Below are 22,876 nucleotides of genomic sequence, written 5' to 3' on the forward strand. Positions count from 1 at the left end.
GGTGTTGGAATATCTATTTCACTCTCTGAAAGGCTTTTTCCTATGGCTCTGCCCATATCCATTTGTTCCTCTCTTTCTGCAGTTCTTTCAGTGGCATGGTTATTGTAGCTAGCTGAGGCAGGAATTTAGCAAGGTAATTTGCCATGCCCATGAGACGCCGCACGTCTTCTAGACATGTGGGCTGCGGCAATTGCTGGATAGCCTTGACTTTATTCGGATCAGGCTCGATGCCTTTTGCGGAAACTTTGTGGCCACAAACATGACTTCTTCTCATGCAAATTCACATTTCTCATTCAGCGTGAGACCCTCCTGCTGTATTTTCTTAAGCACACGATGCAACCTCTGGTTGTGCTCCTGCCTGTCCCTGCCATACACGAGGACATTGTCCACATGACAGAGCACTCAATCGCAACCCTCCAACATCTGAGACATTCTCCTCTGGAAATGTTCCGGAGTGGATGCAATACCAAAAGGGAGTTGGTTGAATCCAACATCCAAATTGGGCGTCAAGTTTGGTGAAAATCTTGGCATTTTTAGTCATTGCCAGAGTTTGGTCTACAGCTGGGAGCATGTGAGGTTCTCTTTTCACGACCACATTCAGGGGAGTGAGGTCCACACAGATCCTCGGTGGTTTCTTTCCTGGTTTCGGGATAACGGCCATACCAGAACACCATTCTGTTGGCTGCTTGACCTTAGAAATCCTTGCATGTCTTCCATTCTAGTCAACTCTTCCTGCACTGCTTCTTTGAGGGGCAAGCGGACCCTTCTGGGTGCGGAGAGAGCCACTAGTGTGGCACCTTGGTCAAGCACTATGTGGTAAGGCTCTTTTAATTTGCCTAGTCCTTGGAAAACATCTGGATAGTCTGCTCTAAAGTCTTCCTCTGTTTCCATAACTGCATCTACTCTCTCTACAAGCTTTAAAGCTATTAGAGCCGGTCTATCTAGAAGTGTATGGTTTAGTCCTGCCACTATGTAGATGTATTGAGAGGTGGTGTGTCCTTTCGCTGCCATGTCTGCTTTGAAGCAGCCTTTTACCTTAAGTGGGTATTTACCTGGCCCTACCAGTCTCTTTTTGGGCTCCTGCAGTTTTCCCATCTCTCTCTGGCTTGTACATTCTCTCAGGTATTGATGTTACATCTGCCCCACTGTCGAGTTTAAACTTAACATTCTCCCCATTTAGCCAGATTTTTTCCATCCATGGTTCTGATGCGTCAGTTTCTATGTCACCTAGGAAGTAATAATCGTCAGTGTCTGTGACGCCCTGAATTTCTGTGACTTCACGCAGACGCACTGCATCCCCTGTGCGACATACTGCAGAAAATGTCCCTTTTTCTTGCATTTTCTACAATCTACATCTTTCGCTGGGCAATCTTTCCAAGAATTTTTTTGTTTTCGGCCACACCTGCCACAGTCTTTCTGTGTCTGGTTACTTTCAATTCTCAAACTTGTTTTCTTCAGTCTCCTTCTCTTTGGTAATAAATGAACAATTTCTCACAGATTTGAATGAAAATAATGCAGTAACTTGCTTCTTAATGATCCTCACCAGGAGTGTCATGTCCCTCAACCAGCAATGACCTGATATTACAGTACAGAGGAAAATTTGCACCAAACCACAACAATATCTAATAAGGGCATACCCCTGTAGACCTTATTGCTTCATACGAGCTAGGATTCCTTAGATTGTACTCAGTTAAGTCAAAAAACTCACAGCCGAACCCAGAGCTAATTTTTTCTACTTGCAAACTCCAACCCTGCAGGTAAAAGACAAAAAGCGCAACATACCACCACTGTGTAAGTCTGCTGGGTAAGTAATCCATCTTCAAACCGTTTCAAGCAAAGCCTCAACACACTGACTGAGAAACACTGGGGAAAAAAAGGATTGTTCAGAACAGGAAAAGATAAGAGGACATGACAGATCAGCAGATCTGGATGGAATAAAATGCTGTGTCAATGCAACATCAGCTTAAGTCATCTCTGATGTAAACTGCGTAAACTGCTTCAGTTCAAGAATGTATTCAAAATGCATGCAAACATTTTGCTTCATGGACATAGAAAAAAATCCCAAGAGTAGAAAGAACATTCGGTCGTCCCTTTGCAGATATAATGGAACAGAACTTTTTTGCAGCTTCACACCAATTTAATGTGTGATACAAGCAGAGAAAACAAACCCAAGTTGTTGGGAAGAGTCACAACGACAGATTAAAGTAATCACAACTTTGTCATAAGGCTTGAATAAACTGTCACCATTGAACAGAACCCGTGGGTGAGTGATACTCAGCTTAGCCACTCTTAAGGAGCATGATAAAATAACTTGCTCATGTCAGCAGCACTGAGGTTTGCAGCTGATTCACAGGACCCTCGACTTCATCACAAAGACCACACACAACTCTGCTGACTGGTTTTTGTGACTATTGGCCTATCACCCCACTTATGGTGTACAGCCATGTACTCTTCAGATATTCACTGAATGAACTAGAAATGCAAGCAAAAACCAATTGGAGAAAATAAATTATCTGGACGAGTTTAAAATCACATGTGGTACTTGTCCCACTTAAGCAGAAGAATCTGTTGCTACGTGCTATCTCATGGCATGAGGCCCCAATCAACAGAGCACTAGATAGCACTGGGTGGATACTTCCAGAGAAACGTTATGTCATAGGACACTCATAAGGTGTTTTTTTTTCCATACAGCCTACAAATAAGAAAAGTGCATGTAACACTTTGTATATAAAGTTTTGCAAGTATTATCTTAGCCATTACAACTGCATTACAATTCTGAAACATGCTATGATTGCTTTGATTTCATTTATTTAAAATATCCCAAACACACATTTTAGTGTTTTCACAGAAAAAACACAACCATCACATATAGTTGTAAAAACCAACCTGGAGGAAAACCCTAAATCAGCCTCTTTTACACAGCAACCACCAAACCTGATTCATGTGTGCTTTGGTAATATACGCATTGCATGTAGAAGAGATTACTCAACTCCATTATACAAGAAAGACAAAAACATTAATACTTGGGGGCAAATTCTGAAGCAGCGAGACAAACCATGACATGATCTAGAAAAGGAGAAGGAACCAGGGCTCATGGAGCGTTTTACTCAGTGAAGTGAAATATCTCTGCTAGTCATATTTTCACTCACAAATGGGGTCAGGGTTAACATTAAAGACCAATAACGCAGATAAAATTAGGGGGTAGAGGTATATCACAAAATCCTATATGTGAACATTCATTAAATGGTGGGTATGGTTATGACGGAGGAAATCATAAGATTTTGAGGGCAATTCAGACACAGATTCAAGGCAGTCCTCTTTCTTACACTGTGGGAAACTGAGAGGGCTTGGTGGAGGCATGCAATCTCTGAGGGCTTTCTCTAGTTTTACTCTTTCAATCATTGCTACTTGGCCGATCTGCCTAGTAAGTGCAGCGAGTAGATGGTAAAATGAGTAAGGAAGTGAAAATCTACTGACAGGCTCTCAAACGCTCAACCATGCTGCAAGACAAAGAGCAGTGATGCATGAAGAAGTAGTAGTGCTAACAGGGTGAGGCTGGTGAGACCTAGAGTCAGTGGTGTGGGCTGATAGGCACTAGCAGACCTGTCAAGCACAATTAGCACCATGTGACCCACTCAAAGAAAACTGAATCAGAGCAGAGAGGTCGAGGAGCGAGGGAGCAAGCTCAACACTCAGTCTCGACTGTTCCCATTGATCGATGTTAACATAACGCACTGGTAGATGGGTATCACCTGCCTCCCTGTGGATTTCTAAGAATTTCACAATCAATAATATGATTTAACACATGGAGGCTCATGTGGTTTCATAATGGCGAGCCAGTTAGCAGCTGCAGTCTGAGCCAACTGGGTGGGAGTACTAGTACAAACACAAGAGACAGTATAACACAAACACGCATGCACCTCGCCAAACTGTAAACATGAATATTGCTTCACCCAAAATTTGACATTCTTACCACATTAAAGGTAATGTCCATGCAGAACAGTAACCATTTTATAGTCCACTTCGAGTAAATAACAAGTTATCCCATGAAGCTAACGGTAGCTAACTTAGCAATCACCTGTTGAGCTTTACAGAAAGTCCACACAAAGCAGCCAAGACAAACTTGCAAATGGAGTGAAACTCAAAGTATAAGCAAGTCAGTAATAAAGCCAAATAGTGCTGGTGTGGTTGTTTGATAATATGTAATGTTTTAAGCTAAATAAAGACAACCCACTCTCTTGTTTTTCCAATAGAGGCGGTTGGAGAAAGGCTAACAACTAGCTAATAGCTACTCCGCTACATGTACAGTCTCGAGTCCGACCCGTTTGCGACAAACTGAGCATATGACAAAGTTTAGTTTGCAAACTCTTTACTTACTCACGGACTCAACCCAAGGCCAACTAAACAAATAACTAATACACATTAAATAAGCGGATGGTTAGCTATAACTAGCCCTTAGCTGGTCGAGCTAGCAGCAAGGATGGCTGAAAAGTCCCACTGAGCGGAACAACGAGAGCCATATCCACCTGATCCCAAGCTACAGTAGCTGCCCCTTACCGTTTCACCGGAACCCGGATTTATCTGAGTCCGCTGCATCCAATGGGGAGCTTCGCCTGCCCGTGAACCACACAAACTAGTTCAGCCATTGAAAACCAGAAGCAACAAGTATGACACTCTGGGTTCAGTCCAGTTTTGTGTCCTGCTCACTAGGAACAATCTCTGGCACACAAACGACGCATTCCACAGGCTGATGCTCGGCTGAATCCCCACAGGGGCTTGGTTCAAATTAAAGGGACACTCACTTGTTTTCTCACGCCTCTCTCTGTGTGTTACTTCTTTGGGACCTTTTCTGGTACAAATACTGACCTTGTAAGGACCAGGAGTCCTCATAGAGACCGAAACCTCGTGGAGACCAAACGGTTAAGTGTTGGGCTTAAATGAGGTTAATGTTAGGGTTAGGCATTAATGGTTATGCATAGTGATAATACTTTGATTAGGCTGTGTACATGAATGGAGTTCAATTAAGCTTCCAAAGAGCTGCACAAACATGTGTGTTATATGAAAAAGAGATAATATAAGTGTGTTAATCTGACTGTGATAGTCTGGTGATTATGCGGATGTGTGTGTGTGTCTGTGTTTACCAACAACACAAAATAGCCCTACAGTCTGGATTCATGTTGTTATGGCTGAAAGAAATATGTAACACAAAGAGTGAGATAAATGTGCGTTACTAGTTTCTGGTTCATGTCTGTAAGAAGCAGTACTGTCCTGAATGACACTGGTGAAACGCAGTGCCCTTCGTCTCCTACACTATACCAAAACAGCTTTGTTTAATAAGCTCACTCTTAAAAACAGTCATACATTGTACCCCCTCCTGCCAGACTCTAAAATGTATATGCTTATGAATTGTAGATGGTTTGTATATATATTTATATGTAGTCATAACCATTCACATGGCACTGGGATAACTGTATTCACGATCTCCTGGTTGAAAGACAGTCCACTCTACCACTGAACCAAGGCTGCACCATGACTTTGTCCCCACACAGAGAAAGTTACAAGTCACTGAACAATAGTGAAGTGAAAGCAAGGAGTAGCTGCTCATCGCCTTCAAACAGTCTACTTCAGTGAAAATGAAATGGCCGTAATAGTGAGAGCAGTTCTGGTTCCCTATTGGAAAATTTATTTGATGATGTGAAATTCTGCACCATCAGACCACATGGCTTATGAGAATGCTGCCACTCTCTTACAGTAATGCCAACAAATGTGTCCACATTGTTGTTCTTGGAGGAAATACCCTCAGTGGGAGTCAAAAAGTATCACTTTTAATATGATGTTGGTGCACTTTAATGTGCAGTAGGTCAGTCTGCACTTTTAATGGATGCAAGAATAACACTCAACTTCATTTTTTATACAGTTATGGTCCAGTGCATTTGCATAATTTGTTCCATTTCATAATTTCACAGTATACCGGCTGTACTTTGCTCTGCCTATATATTAGCTGAAGTTTTTACTGTTCATAAATACATTCATATATCTAACTACTCAACCAAGCAAAATAAAACTGACTTTGTGATAATAACTAAAACATTGCTTCCACTTTAAGATAAATATAAAACAAAATGTGCATTTTATGCATTTTTTTTTGTCAACCATCACTGAATTTGATCCTGGCATTTCAACATTAACTTTAGGTAAAAATGTTGATAAAGTCTATACTGCAGTGTCACATATCTGTTTGACAGCTAAATATTTAAAAACATTTCATTTGTTGCCACACACATTAAGTCTGTGCAGTTCGATACACATTGTACTAAAATATTGTAGAATAATATGTCATTTAAATGGACAATTGACGTTTGCAGGGTTTTATAATATAATATGTTTATCTTAGTTCATACTTGAATAATTAATTTGTAATTAACTGAAGCCGCAAATCTACTACCAAAAACTGTGGTACTAATGATAATAAAAACAAAAATGAACACTTATTCATTCACGGCTAAATTACTCTCACAGTTTCACACGTTTCATCATTGTATATCAGTTGACCTGCAGGCTGTAGAAGCAGCCCAACAGGTATGTGATGAGTGCAGGTCTACACTCTATGTGAGGAGACGCATTAAGCTGAATTACACACCAATGAAACGGGAAATGTGAACAGCATCACAAGCTGGAGGAACAAAGACAAGGTATGACTCTGAGTCACATTAACGTTTGTCTGAGGATGGGGATAATACATCAGATAACATGTGAGCAGAGTGGTGCAACACAGGTCACACACAGAGTAATGATGTGACATGAACAGAGGATGAAGGAAGTTGCATCAGTGTTTTTGTTTTGTAATTCATCAAGTTCAGATTAGGTTTGAGGAGGAACTGAGAAGGGAACACTGTATTTTAATTATAGTGCTATAATTTGGAACTCAACACAGATTCCAATACATGTATAAAAACACAAAACATAAAGTCAGAAATAGTTGTGTATTTAAATGATTTAGGTGTTTTGAACTAAGCTCCTTAGATTGACTCTTATTGTGCAAGTGTGGGTTCCAAATATTTCTAATGTTGTGGGGACTTAAATCTGTTTGCATAGTCACATTATGAGGCAAGTCCCCGTATTGTCAATTATTACATTTAAAGACATAAGTTTAAGTAATTCTCCAGGAAATGAATGTAATTCAACCTAATGTCCTTTAAAGTGAAGGAAACCAGACTCTGTGTGTGTGTTTACTTGTATTTGTTACCTCTTTAGGATATTCTCAAGCATAAACACTGACCTTGTCAGGACCAGTACTCCAGTGGTCCGGATTAAGTTAAGGCTAAGGTTTTAATTGTGGTTAGGTTGAGATTAGGGTTATGGTGAAGGTTGGGGATAGTGCTTTGTTTACACTGTGTCCTTAGAGGAGTAGCTGTGCAAACCTGTGTGTGTGTGTGTGTGTGTGTGTGTGTGTGTGTGGCTGTGTGGCTGTGTTTGTTTGCTTGAGTGATCCAGTTACTGCGTGAGTGAGTGAGTGAGTGTGCGAGTGAGTGAGCATGCAGCAGCAGTGTGGATATAAATAGATACGTGTGTGAGCTTAACACCTGCACGCGTGTGTGTCATCCTGACAACAAGCATGGGTGTGTGTTTACACCTGTGGCTGTGGCATTACTCACTCATGCATTGCAGGCCATGCCTTTTCTGCAGGCTCTTGCTACACAGTGAGCAGGTGGCACAGCTGGAAAAAGCGCCTGGCACCAAATAATGTCCACTGCTGCTGCTGCTGCTGTTGCTGCTGCTGCTTCTGCCACACAATTTGTCTTTGGCGTCCTTCTCCTTCTGCGGATCTTTTTCTCGGTTCTTACCCTGCAGAGAAACAAGAGAGGGTCTTTGTATGCAAACACGTATGTTGCCTGGCTGGGTATGACATTACACAGTCATGTCTTGTGGCAGGATATGTAACAGTGTAACAGGGGTTGTGTAAGTAGATTAGTGTGCTGTGTGTGCGCCAACATGCACAAACTGTTAACACCTCAGGATTTGACATGTGTAATACAACTGAGCGCAGCCACAGAAATTATTTTCTCACCTTCACCTTCAAAATTCGAAAAAGCATTACCCTTTAGAGTTTCAGTGTTCTAATTCTTATTCTCACTGGTTAACTGACACAAGGTGCAGTACTGTATACAGTGTAAACAGGATGTAGCAACACAGTTTTTTTTAGTTTTGGTATCCAAACCAGGGCAGCTTACCCTGTGTTCATTAACAGTTCACTGTAGCATATACATTGCACTATGATTTGAAAGTGACAACGTGGACTGTTTGTCTACACTGCATTATACCTTATCTTTATTAAAGGAACCAGCCATTCTGTTCCTCAAAGAACTCAGAGTCCTCTTCACCTTGGTGCCTTTCTCCACCTTCTCTGTACGATCCTCCTCTTCCTCATTCCTGGAAGAAGTGGCAGAGAAGAGAAGTCAGTGGTTCGGAAAAAAACAACATTTATGTGTCATGTTTGGTTTGGAGTTTTTGGAGTATGGGGGGTTTTTTTCCATAAGAGAAAGTAGCCATTTTTTTACAAGACAACCACATTATTACTAAACCAAAACCGACCGTTAACACATAGCAATCAATAAATTAAAGGACCAATGTGTAAGAATTAGTGTGCAACAACTCCACCCATCACCTGTCCCTTTCCCAAGTGCGTTAATGATCTATGGTGGCCTTTGAATAACAGAAAGGATGTCAACACAATTCCATGTGTCTCTCAACTCTCCCATAGTCTCTGTCATTTCCTCCTGCTTTGTTTGTTTATGCATCAGGTTTGTGTGGGCGGAGCTTTTTTCTTTCGTTTGCATAGTAAGCGTCCACTTCAAACTCCAGTTCAGCAGGTCTACACTTATACAAACAAACTTATGGGTAATACGTTAATCCTCTGCCAGTGAAATGTTACACACTGGACCCTTAAGGTCTAATTCTGCAGCTTTGTTGATAAGTTCAGCAATAAGTATGGACGTTACTTACTTATGAGAAAGGAACTCGTACCAAGTGACACTTTCTGAATTTTTGACATCTGATCTGTTGTTCCTCTGCTTGACTCTGTGACAGACAAAATTAAATTACTTAAATGAAGAGAAGAATAGTTTGCAGAGTTTTGTTTAACAGCATGCTGTGACACACACAAATAAGGAGTGATGATGGAAAGAAAGGCAATCTGAAAGTGAAATAAAGTTTAATTAACAAAGCCTTGTGTCCAAACAGATACCTACTCCTTCCCAGACCTGTTACATGTTTACTGACATACTGTGTCAAACTGTGTGAATACATGCAGATACACACACAAAAACATGCATGTGCAATCAACACTCTGTGTACACAAACACGCTGAAAGAGTGCAGTGCTCCTCCTGGTCATAATGTGACCTGCCCTGCTGCTGCTGCTACTGCTGCTGCTGCTGCTGCTGCTGCTCTCATGACTAATGATGTTTGAACGGTGGCAGAAGCAACCAGACCTCCCTCTCCTGTTTACTTACCCGTGGTACTGCCTTAGCTCCTGCAGAACTTTCTGTACCATCAGCCTGAGACAAACAAGACACTGTGTCTGAGTGGAGAGGAGAGGAGAGGAGAAGAGAGGAGAGGAGAGGAGAGGAGAGGAGAGGGTGCAGCTGCTGGGAGCTGGGTGTCAAACTTTGATTTACAGAAGAATCCTCCCATGTCTGCTGCATCCACATAATCACCAGACACTCTCACAGTCACATTAACACACACATGCTATATGCTCTCACACACACACACACACACACACACACACACATAACACGTACACACATTTTTGTGCAGCTATTCCTCTTAGGACACCAGTCATTTGAACAGCATCAACAAAGTGTTATCCCTGACCTGAACCATAACCACTAAATGTCTAACTCTAACTTTAACCTAACCACAATTCAAAACTTAGTCCTTAACTTAACCAGTCCTTCAGAAATTAGGCTTGGCCTAACCCTAAAACCAAGTCTTTAAAGTTGTGGGGCGCAGGCACAATATCCCCCAAAAATATAGATTTGTAAATTCTTTGGACCTCTGAAAGTCAACTTCATTTCTAGAGCACATTAAAGCTGAAAGATATAAATGCAGTATATATGTATAAGTCTACACATACACACACTGAGGGGCCATCTAAGGAGCTGGGAGAGAGGACTGTGGGAGGAGAAGGTTGCAGACATGTGACATGGAGCAGAAATGTCAGGAGGAAATAAGGAAAGCCCCGCTGTTACGTGGGAGTCAGATATCTGCACCACACCACGATAATTTACAGCTAAAGAAAAACAGTATGTGCCCAACGTTACTGCATCGTTCAAAAGCTGCAGGTACAATTCACAGCAAGAGGAGTGTTTTCTTTGTTTTTCTACTTTTAAGTATCATTAAACCTGAACTGCCAGGAAATATTCTACAGAGGAAATATTCCATTCCACCACATATTCCAGGTCTGTGAGCGCTCTGTAAGTAACTAATGATGGTGTAGACTTACATATGGCTCTGTCCATCAGTAGAATGAAGATTTTCTTCTGGGTCAAACTCCTCCGCTGCATGAGGGGGAAAAAAGGAAAATGACAAATCCTGCATAATAAATACTAAAAAAAAACAACATAAAAACACTCAGCTCTACCTCCCGCTGCCCTTGCGGCCTGTTTGGACGTCTGGACAACGTGGGAAATGTGTGCCGCTTGGGGATATTCGTCTGAGGCGAGGATTTCTGAGCGGGAATACAGATGTCTGCCAAGTGAACCGCTGGCCTGAAAACATTAAAGCATATACACAGATGTACGTCACATGTACGTTTCACCTCTGGCGACTCCCCTGTCCGCTGTGCGAGACAGAACAGCATTTAGCGGTTAGTCATTTACATTTTTTGGTTAAAAGCAAATTAGAATGTAACTCATTAAGAGTGCAGAATAGTATCTGGAGGTACATACATGTCAACACTATTAACATATAGTATATGTGGGATTTTTCGGACTATTGTCTCTAGTGTCCATAGTGACATTAGAGCCAAAAGAAGAAGAATCGTCAGTTTCATGTTGTCAAACATAATCCAGCATAAACAAACTTTTTCTTCTTTTTATGTCACTATTCCATTTTACCATTTGAGTGACGTCGGCTCTGGGACGGGGGACCCTCAACCGGGGACTGTCTGTTTCGTCCACTGGACATGCTGTGCAGCTGTAGGTCTGCTGCTGGGTGGACTGGAAGAGACTATTCTGTCTCTCCTCGTCATCCTCTCGCTCCCCATCGCTGTTCATGGCCATGGTATCCAGACTCAGTCTGACAGCACAGTATACAGCAATAAACACACATGAAGTGGGGTTAACCGGCTCTGAAATACAGTACATCTATAAACCAAACAAAATATTTGAGTGAGACTCTTAATGACCCCTGTTAATTTCTTTATGTTCTTTTTCTGCTTTCTTTCTCGTGACGAACTTTGTCTTGACAGCATTATTTAAGGGAATGTGGAAGAACCAAGTAAACCATTCATTTTTACTAGGGATGGGAATCGGTATCGGTCCGAAAATGTAAAATACAATCCAAAAAATCCTATATATCGCATGCTTCACTATGCCCAGACTGTAAAAATGTAAATGTTTGGGCTGCTTATTTCTTCTTTTTGGGAGAACAATATCTGTTACACAGTTGGAGAAATATGTCTTTGAAACGACTTTCATAAATGACTCCCTAATTATTACAGTAAAGACAGCGACAGTAAGAGTCACACTGAGTAATTCTGGAAGATACTAAACTCAAAAATCAAGTGAATGGTAATCTCAAACAGAAGGTTGGACACAAGATATTCATTCATTCATTCATTCATCTTCTACCAATTTATCCTATATGGGGCGCTGGTGTCAATCCCAGCAGATAGAGGGCGACCCGTCCAAGATTTTAGTTGTGATTGATATTTCTTTCCTCTTCCACAACCATTACTCTCTCTATCCATCATCCATCATCCATCTTACCTCCTCCCCAGGTTTATGGGGGACACAGGAACGCCCAAGCTGTGCCTTCGAGATGTCGACATGGATCTGACCAGGATAGGAAAGCTGTCCTCATCTGGCTCTCCCTCAGAATCCATTGTGGTCGGTGTCGTTACACAGTCTGATAGCGTTTTTCCCTTTGCTGTTTCCACTGATTCCAACAGTCCATTCAGATTTATGGTCAGACTAAGCCCGACTGCAAGACCTGAGGAGTCACTGCTGTTGATAATACAACCTGGATGTGACTTAGGGCTGAGCTGAGTGACCACAAAGTTGCAGTGCGGTTCCTCTTCAGGGTGTGTGTAGCAGGGCAGTGATGGTGCATTGACCCGAGAGAAGAGTGTGGGCAGAGAAGTCTGGACACGTTTGTTGATGGATGAAATCTTTGAGTCATGTGGGGCTCTGTTTTCTGGAACTGTGGCTGATATTCCTCCCTCCAAGTCTTTGAAGTAATCAGAGTCTTTGAACGAGGAACTGATTCCCATCAGGTCCTCCACGCTGCTGCCCACTTCCACACCAAGGCAGTCGTAGTCACTGACTACTGAACATGCATCCTGCAAGTCAGCAAAGGAGGTGGGACCACGCAAAAGGGACAGACATGAAGAGCAGAGAGATTAGAGGAAGCTGTTCCGAACTTCTTCAAGAAGTAAGAAACAGAGTCTGTGACAGTGCTGCGACAATGTTTTAAACTCAGTGGTCACATGATCAGCATGTCCACAGTGATAAAACATACAGTAAAGTTTAGCAGGTTTACATGTCTGTGTTGGAGTTGTATTTGGCAAAGAAAACATTACGTGCTCATCTAAATCTGGTTACCAGTGAATTTCAGAATCCATTTTAAAATCTTGACCCTGAGTTTTAGAGCGTCTGAGGTCAACAGGTCAGATGTTACTTGTGCTCCCAAAGACTCATTTTAAGACGCGAGGTGATCGCTCCATTGAAGCAGGAGCACCTAGACTGTGGAACGCTTTGTCACTTTTTAAAAACTTTTATTTTGATTTTTTTTTAAATACATTTTCAGTATTTTCAGTGTTTTACTTGTGAAAGTACTTAACCGTGAAAGGTGCTGTATAAGTAAAAAAGGAATGTGAGGAACTTTTAAAAGAAACATGATTTCCATGGAAATGAGAAGGTTGTACCTGGTCACAGGTGTTATCAAAGAAGACATCTTCAGCGACAGAGGCGGGCGACAGAGAGGAGGAAGATCCTCTCCCAGTGAAAGCAGGAGACTGGACAGTGAGCTGGGCACCAAGAGACCCACAGGGCTGACTACATGGTTTGCACTCTGATGCTGAAAGATAATCCAAGTGTTATTTCTGGGTTATAAACATGTCTTAAAATGCAATAAATACAACAGTGCTAAAGGGAGAAGAAGAAGAACACAAAGAAGGGCAGACAGAGCTGAACAACACCTGTGTATTCACTTGAAGTGAATTTGTGCAAGATGGAAGGAAAAGCTCAGTCCCTGCTCCAGCCTCTCACTCAAAGCTCCTTTACATTTCCACTGCATGGACAGAATTCCTCATTCACATGATGTCACAAACCACAGTCACCACTGGAAACTGCTCAGCATTAGTCTCCATGTCGCTGGTGGAGAGCCTGGGATTATTCCCTCACTGAGCTTGCATGCAGTTTAATATTTGATATAATGACATGTGAGGAAGATGCAAACCGGGCATGGCGATATTTGAGGTTAAGACGTGTGTTAATGAAACGCTCTGACATTAAAACATAAAGCTGTCAGGGTCTCGTGGCGTCTGAAAAGCCTGGTAAGTCGTCTGTGTGTGTCTTATTCACTGTGAGGGGTTCAGCCTCACCATGCACATCTGAGGAGGAGGGAACCACAGCTGTCAGGTTACATAATTCTCATTTTTACGAGGAAAGTCTCCTGTGAACTCAAGCCTTCGCCTAATGAGTCTGGCTCCACACGGCCTGACTCCGTTCCCCTTGAACACATTTGCCCTGTTTCTTTTTTTTTTAACCATTGAAAAAAGTTAATTTTCCTTACATTTCCCTTAATTGTTCAGCTGCAAGTAAGTGAGCTACTGCATTACTCAATGACTTTATCATGATTTGTAATCTTCATTAAAACATCTTCAAAAAAATAAAAGCTTGGAGAGACCTTTTGCTTTGGTTTGCAGTTCTGCAGTTTGACCTCTTATTTTGATAAAGTTCCAAAAGAAACATATTCTACGTCACTTTTGACAGCATGACTCACAAGAAATGTAAACAAGCAACAAATAATATCTATCTATCTATCTATCTATCTATCTATCTATCTATCTATCTATCTATCTATCTCTCTATCTATCCCAGCCATCATCCATCATCCATCAGCCATCCCTGTGCATGAAATTATATTTTACTTAGGCACAACATATCTAAATGTTAACAGATATGATTACGGGACAAACAGAAAATATAAACAATAAAGCAGGCTCACATCCAGTAAAGGAATAGTTCAAAAAGTGTGGTTGTAAGGTTTTGACACACTGTCAGCACTGACTAAGCCGAGTGCACTGCACACGCTCACTATCACTAGAAACATGGCTGCCATCAAACATCGGTTCACCTCATAAAACCTGCCTGCTCATGTCTATGATACATTCAGAATATTATGTTACTGTTACGCGGCCTTTTCTAACTGAAAATTGAAGTTTGTAAAAAAAGACTCACTCTCCTGCACCATAGAGAAAATCTGCATTTTTAGCTCACGCGGACACAGCAACTGCTGCTCTACGGCCGTCTCGTTTCTGTCACTCAGATCACCAAAGTCACACAATGACACATTTGAACTTAGTGATGGAGGCAGCAGTGGGTCAAAGACCACTGCTGTGCACTGGTGGGAAATCGCTGATTATCTCTATGGACTTCGGTGCAGGGAGAAGCAAAATGTCTTCTGCTCCAACTGCTTTTCCAGGATCTCCAACCCTTCCTTGAAGGAAAAGCTCAGACGGTCAGACGGCAACATAAAAACAGGGTTTTCATTTACAGCACCTTGCCAAGATATTCAACACACCACATAGTTGAATTCAGAGTTTACAGTATATCTGTGACACTAAAACAATGACCTCATACTAACACTCAACTCATGATAGAGACATGTTTTCTATTATTATTTTTATTATTTTTAAGTGTGACTCAGTGTTCTCTCGCCGAGTTTGTTGTAACGTGTATCTATTTTCGGACTCACACTCAAGTTTAGCGTTCCTGTCATGATGTCACCTGCGTTATAGCAATGACCTTCCAGTAAAAGATCACAGGTAAGAGAGACAACATGCAGACGGACCACACTCACGAGTCCTGCACCATGTCCCCGCTGTAAACCAAACAACATCCACTCCCCCTTTCCTAGCACGACAACCAGAGATGCTCTCCAGTAAACATGCACACAGACGCAATGTGGATCTATTTTCTATATTCCACTAAATCACTGGCTGAGGCTGCGGGGATGGCAGTGTCCCCGCGGGAGGGACAATGTGTTTGCATCCAAATCCCTCTTGTGTTCAGTGTAAACCTAACAGACACTGGAGCAGCTGCTGGATGTTGTCCTGTAAGAGCTGCTGTCGCCTTTTATGGTCGGCCTTCTCATATCTGCTAATACATCATTGTGTGTGTGTGTGTGTGTGTGGGGCACTGACATCAGCTGTTTTCCCACAATTGCACTTAACAGAGGGTGGTCTGGCTGTAGAACCACCTGAATAATAATGAAATGCCTAAAAACTCAACATATATATATATATATATATATATATATATATATATATATATATATATATATACACACACACATATACTCGCGTTTCTGTAATTAAGAAGGTTTTTGTGTACTTTTTTAAATTTGTAATTTTACTTGCATGTTTTTTGGAAGTACTGTACTTCGCCACGTTTTAATTCGCATCCGTTACTGAGTAAAAAAAAAAAATGTTGGAATGCTAAATTCAAAAATAAAATAAAATAAAAAATAAAATAATACTCTGGCAGTGAACGAGGAGTGTTAAAATGTTGTGTCAGCACTTTCATTTGTACAAAATTGAATTAAAAACATTTAATGTGAGATTTGTATCCCCTTGTGCTTTTTTCATGATACAAGAAAGTAACTAAGTACTTCAACTTCAGTACATTTTTAGACCAATACTTTTAACTTGTACTTAAAGGTATACTTCACCGATTTGCATTTAGCTTTGTATTAGTATTAGTATTTTTGAAAAATTGTGCTTCCCAACCTCAGTTTCCCCTCAGTCGAGAAATATCTTCATTCTTTATTTTGTTACATTTTTTTGATACGTATATATGTATATGTATATATATGTAGACACCCATATATGTGTGTATATATATATATATATATATATATAGCTTTGAATTTCTAGAATAGGGGTATATATACGTATATATGTGTGTATATAATTGTTGATTTATTGTTCCCACGACAACATTTCCATCCAACAATCACTGTTATATTCGTAGTGTATTACTTTGTTATATCAACAGCAAATCCCACGTGGTGAACACAACTTTGCATCACACTTTTCATAGAATGGTATGAGGAAAATCACGCGGGGTAATAAGTGACGAATAGTGCATGAGATTATGTGGTGCACACTCATGTGAGAAAATGTGACATGGAGGAAACGACGGTGGAGCTCGCTGTACTGTACAGTCGCTGCAGAGCTGTGTGACAATCACAAGAGGAACTTGGCCATCATATGACACAGTCCGTTGATTATTTACAATGTGCATCATGACTTATTGCAACTCGCACGCCGCGCACACTCTGTGCGGATGTGCTCTCAGCAGAGACTCGAGAACAATAAACACATTGAGGTCATTCCCATAAAGAAGCCAAATGCTTGCTACAGAAACCACAGGCAGCACGATGTTTGTGTGTTTATCTGAGGATGTTCAAAAATTTGACTCATTTCCAGAGATAGATCATCAGACAGTGGATCTGAGACACAAGTCTAGAACAGAATAAAATACAATTGAGAAAAAATCGATGTCAAAGTCACTGCCTTCAAAGAAAATAAAAGCCCTACACTATTTATTATAAAAATAAATACATAAAAAATTAATCTAACTCTGTAATTGATTTGTGAATAAAACAAACCAAGCAGTAACTTTATTCTTCATTTGACCAAGTGAAAAAAAATGGCTTTAAGGTTAGGCTGTCTCAGCAGATGATTTAACAAACAAAAAAAAAATCCAAATTTCATATTGAGACTTTTATGCTGAAAAAAATATAAACTTATTCAAATAGAGTCTGTTGCTAGAATTGACAGTGAACTTAAACTCAATATTTGGTTTGAAAAATACAAATAAAATCATGGACAGCCAGGTTTGGGGAGTAAATGTCTGTAAAAGAACTACTTGATGTCCAATAAATATTAACAGTACAAATACATATCTCACAGGCATCTGTCTTCGTAACAAGCTGCTGATTAAAGACAACGTCCACATTAAGGCAGCAAACGTGAGTTTTTGTTTCTGACTGAAGACGTTTGAAGACGCTTTGTCTGATGAAGATAGAATGTTTTGGCCCAGTGTTCAACAAAATCACATTTACAGGCTGATCTCTGGTTTCTGAGGTGTCCTCACTAAGATATAAAAACATGTGTGTGTGTGTGTGTGCGTGTGTGTGCGCGTGCACAGAGGCTGTTAGATCTAAGGACAAAGCAGAGATCAAAACAAATATCATCTCACAGACTCTCTTTGTTCACAAATGTGTCTGACAACTGTTTCAAAGCATCGAGCTACACACACACACACACACACACACATGCTACAACTGGATCAGACTACAAGTGTCCTCCTTCTTTTCTTTTTGACATCTTTTCTTCATGAATTTTAATGCAAACTCAAACCAACGCTCCACCAAACCTCATTCAAACAAACCATTCACTCAGATGCAGGTTTCACCAGCAGCACCACCGACACAAAACTATCCTTTTTTCAATAAATGATAAGATCATGAGTGAATTCTCACAACTTATACAACGCAGCAAGTTTACAAATGAGTCAGTCAACTTTGAAGCAAACTGCCACCTGAAACACATCTGCAACGGCTCGCCACCACAAACCCAACCAGGTCAAATAGGTTAAACAATGATTTAACGAAAAGAAAATGACAAGGCGTAACCAAAAGGTGAGAAATGATGGGTTAAGAGCCAAGAGGCACACATCACACACACACACACACACACACACACACGATTTTAAGGTCACATCCAGTCCACAACCTCGGCTGCGGTGTGTTTTTTTCCTCTCAGATCAAAAAAGAGAACATAAGTCCTAAAGCAGATTTCCCTCGTACCTCTCTTGAAAGACCATCTCTTCATCCAGAGTTTGGAGAAGGAGGGCCAGGAGTTGTTAAGAGGAGAGTCCGCCATAGGAGCAGCACAGTGGGGAGGCCGGCTGGAACTGGGACTGACTCACACTGGAGCTCAGGCACCAAGTGAGAGAGAGGCAGGGAAGGAGGGAGGAGAGTCCAGACAGACAGACAGACAGACAGACCACCGAGCTGTTTGGTTGGGAATGATCTCCTCAAAGAGAGACAGTGGGGACAGGGTGACACTGAAGGGTGGTAGGAAGACAGAGGTTAAAGAGAAAGACACAGGGTTGAAGGGTTGGGTACAAAAAGGAAGATAATATGAATATTTTGGATCTAAGACATTGACTTTTACTTTAAAAAGTCATCTTTATTTTTAGTAGGAAAAGCAAAAGAGAAAGCAAGAATACAGTAGACAGAGTGAGTATGGAGCAATGATCCAGGGTGTGTATGTTCTTATTCTGTGTCACATGGAGATAAAAAGCAAAGAGAAGTTCTATACGATGGTGAAGAGCTTGAACTGTTTGTCACCCGCTCCACAAGAAGCTGAGGAACCGTTGCAGCCGCTGTGCTGCGTAATTTGCACAAGTGTAGTCAGTGATGACTGTCAAGTTCAGTTCAGCGCACATCGAGAGGGAAAGTCTCGTTACGTTCCCAGAGACAGACACAGGAAACAAACACACCAGCACAGAGAGAGAAAGAATAAAAACACACTATTACAGTACCTCACATCATAAACAAAAACAAGAACTCAAGTCACGGACAGTAAAATCAATAAACTCTTTACTTACATGTGAGGGTGAGTGACAGGTGGTGGGATTAAATCCTTTCTGTGCACAGAAATGAGACAAAGATGTGTTGAAATAATCCTTCCGGTGTGACTCTGTTGTGTGTGAGAAGTTGGTCCTCAGTGCAGAGAGCCAGCAGCGAGCCACAGGATCTCAACCCTGCTTCCTCTTTTTCTCAGACCGTGTAGCAGAGGACGAAATGACGCCATTTGGCCCACATGTGCACAGGTTTCAGCTGTCACTGCTGCTGCTTGTGAAACGCACTGTGGCAGCTCGCACGCTCAGTGGCAGCAAAGCACTTTAAAAGTCGTGCGGTGACATTATGTCACAGAGTTTATTGACAATAAACCTTTGTTCTCACCTCAGAGACTCTCAACAACACAGGACTGCATGCGCAGCTCTGATGCACGTCATTACACACTGAAATGTTCAGTGTTTCAATCTTCACCATCTGCGTCTGCCATGTTTTTGCAGCTTCACTCTCGTCTGAGCAGGTTTTGGGGTGGGGGGGGGGTGCAGTGGTTTTAGTCAGAGCACCGTTTCTGCAGAGCTGCACAGAAGTGCAGTGCAGTGCAGTGCACACTGTGTCTGTTTGTCGCCTCCTACTCTGAGATGTGTGTGACTGAGCGCTGAGGCTCACATCAATGAGAAGAAGTGCAACACTGACAACATCACACACAGACAAGTGTCTGACTGTTGTAAATAACATCCCAGCAATATTCTCTGCCGTTCTCGGACTGACTGAAGTTATTAATTAAATCTAATATATGTTGGTTTGATGCATAAACTAAAGGTAATGATAAATAGCGATGGAAATATTTTCTCTTTCTCCGTTTAAAGTTTAGATGAGAAGAGTTCATCCACTCTGAAGCAACGTTTGACCCAACTCAGCCTGGGATTTGTGGAATATGTGGAAAACCGCGTAAGCACTTGATTCTTAGCTCCATCTCTGCACTGTCGTTAAAAAGCGTGAGACGGTTTTTTTTCTCCAATAATTTTATTCATAATTTTAATATAAACAGTTAATTGTTGAATAATTTACACACAGCAAGATTTTTATTTTCATATCATTGCAACATTTTCCTGTACATGTCACTACTTGACTCTCCTTTGAAAACATAGAAAAAATAAATTGTCAAGCGTTCATTTAGTCATGGCACATTTTTGATCCTGTACAATATGTATGCGTTTGTGTGTGTGTGTGTGTGTGTGTGTGAGTTCAACATGTTGATATATATATATATATATATTTATGTATATATATATATGTGTGTGTGTGATACATAAAGATAATGGCACATTTGGATCCAGTGTGAGGGATGAAGCGTTCTCTGTGGGTTGCAGGTTTGGGTATTTGGACTGTACATACACACACACACATGTGCACCATGTGTGCATTCGCTGCACTGGTGTCTCAACATAACATATACACAACATATTCCAAAAAAAAAATTAACACATCAGCATATTCATCGGCAATAAAAAAAATGACAACAATAAAGAGGTATCCTGCAAAGACTGCACACATCATTCTGGGGACCACCTATGTGCACCGAGGAGAGGACTGAAGGTGATGCAGAAGAGGAGGAGGAGGAAGAGGAGGAGGAGGAGGAGCTGCGAGACAAAGAAAGCCGCGGCTGAAAGGACTTTAAAGTCAGGGCAACACAAGACACAACTCCACCCATTTAAACAACATACAGCACAGGGGACAGGATAGAGACCAATATAAAGTGTAAACTGGAGCAGACCACTGGACTGACAAGATGGTGTAGAACAACAAGGTCAAGAAGAGGCTGCTTTTTCCTGTGATCCACTGTGATCTGTAAGCTGTGTGCAAATGGTAAACGTAGGCATAATATCGATGAATATTGTTATTTTTAGGTTGTTTATAATATGTTTTGTAAAAAAAAAAAAAAATACTTCATTAAATGTAAAACAAAGGGAAAATTGTTGTTTTTAGGTTAACATACTATTATTTTACTGCTCCGGCCGATGAACTAAAAAGAGTTTGACACTCATTATTTAATGTAATGTTATGCAAAGGGAGGAAACATAGGAACCAGCTAGGCTGACTCATGCTGCATTTGAGAATTTCTTTAAGGGCGGGTAAATTAAAAATGTAAAATAGCAATAGAAAATTGACATTTTTGTAGAATAATTTTGGCCGTTTCCACTCTGTCTTTTTGTTTTTTTGCTAAACTAAACTAAGCTCAACAACTCCTGGCTGTTGCTTTCATTAAATGTCAAACTATTCGATAAACTCCTCCAGCTCAACAGTCTTAAAATGAATCATTTATGGTTGTTGAACCATCCGTAAAAGTTTTCTTGTTAGCTTATTTCGGGATTTCTTTTTTTTTTCACTCGTGTTTCCTCTTCTTCAAAAAGGATGTGCAGTGGTCTTTTCCAGTTTTTCACATCATAAAAAAATAAAACACATCTGCAAAACTTAACACACGCGCACACCTCTCGTCAGGAAACAATTCTGTAGAACAACACCAGTGGGTGATACGTTTATGACACTTAAAAAAGGCCTTTATGAGTGACACGTTGCCGTGGCTGCACGGGTTCAAATGTCGGCCAGCATTCACAACACGAGCAGGGTTCACTGTGGAAACATTTCAGGCCACATACTGTTTTTTTTTTTTTGTTTTAACTCTGCTCTTCTCTGTGTAAAGTGGGTCATGAACAAAAACAAAACAAAAAAAACAGAGGAAACAAAAAAAATGAAAAAAAGTTATATACACATTGAGTACACATAGTAAAAATTTACAGTCAGAAATAGTCATTGTATTTGCCCTCCCTACTTTGGCTAATAAAAAACAAAACAAAATAGAACTCAACATCTCTAAAACGTAATACTTTTTTCTTTTTCCTTAAAACAATAACACATACAATGCTTTGTTCTCACCCTGCACTACGTTACTAGCGTGCTCCGTCTGTCCAACCGCTTCTAAGGGCATCAGAGATCAACAAAACAAACCTCAACTTCCCTAAAATCAAGTGCTTTTGTTTGGATTTCTTTTCAGGAGCCAAGATGATGCTGCTGCTATTTACAGTTAAGAGCTTATTAATCAGTTTTTTTTTTGTCTCTGTTTCTTTTGAAAGTTCTAAAACAACCGAGTTGCATTTCAAATGAGCAATCATCTGTTGCTGATCCAAGGATTTTTGCATGTGCTTTGGAAGCATCGCTGTCAGAACAGACTGATGAGAAGCAAAATCAGTAAACATCAAATTATCAAGCTCTCCGCTGGTATAGATAATTCTTTTTTTTTTTTTCCATGCACAACGCAAGCCCAAGCTTAGCAGAGTAGAGACACAAGTTCATCATTATTGTTTTTTTTTTGTAAAAATCATCAGTCATAAAATCCCAGTAAAAAAAAAAAGAAAATCACCAAGCAGTTAGAATGTTTTTTCTCTCTGTAATTACAACTAAAGAACAAACAAAAATGCATAAAAAACATAATTTATGTGATTTCATTTCGTGTCTGAAGGTGGAATATCCTCTTGTGAGTGATTGATGAGAGACACACACACACACACACACACACACACACACACACACACACATACCAGTCAGTGGTAGGAGTGGACTGGGTGGGAGGGGTCAACTGGGCTGTTAGCCTGTGCAAGGCACTATGGGGTCTGGGCCCTGTTTGCGTTGCCACTCCTGACCTGCAACACTCCATCCAAACACTAGAGGGCACTCCAAACCACATCACTTCATAGAGAGCGAGGAGGATTCCTGATCAC

At 40.9% G+C, this 22,876-nt stretch overlaps 1 protein-coding gene across 1 annotated transcript; it reads right to left on the bottom strand.

The window, feature by feature from the left end:
* Positions 1–1,442: 1,442 nt before the first annotated feature.
* LOC122780431 lies at positions 1,443–18,448 on the bottom strand. The gene is made up of 10 exons (XM_044043371.1): positions 18,324–18,448; positions 13,150–13,301; positions 11,993–12,564; positions 11,120–11,300; positions 10,645–10,771; positions 10,507–10,561; positions 9,004–9,078; positions 8,322–8,430; positions 7,656–7,845; positions 1,443–1,863 (listed from the first exon to the last, which is right to left on the bottom strand). Exons 1-10 carry the CDS (start codon positions 18,397–18,399, stop codon positions 1,820–1,822), a joined length of 1,581 nt encoding a protein of 526 aa, XP_043899306.1. The 5' UTR covers positions 18,400–18,448; the 3' UTR covers positions 1,443–1,819.
* Between the last annotated feature and the right edge of the window lie 4,428 nt (positions 18,449–22,876).

Source organism: Solea senegalensis, linkage group LG14 (assembly GCF_019176455.1).
Source record: "Solea senegalensis isolate Sse05_10M linkage group LG14, IFAPA_SoseM_1, whole genome shotgun sequence".
NCBI classification, from domain to species: domain Eukaryota; kingdom Metazoa; phylum Chordata; class Actinopteri; order Pleuronectiformes; family Soleidae; genus Solea; species Solea senegalensis.

Coding starts and splice junctions, on each gene's coding strand:
- LOC122780431 (XM_044043371.1), bottom strand. CDS start 18,399: ATGGCGGACTCTCCTCTTAACAACTCCTGGCCCTCCTTCTCCAAACTC. Junction 13,302..18,323: donor GAGATGGTCTTTCAAGAGAG/GTACGAGGGAAA, acceptor ATTATCTTTCAG/CATCAGAGTGCAAACCATGT. Junction 10,772..11,119: donor GAGCCGACGTCACTCAAATG/GTAAAATGGAAT, acceptor TAATGTTTTCAG/GCCAGCGGTTCACTTGGCAG.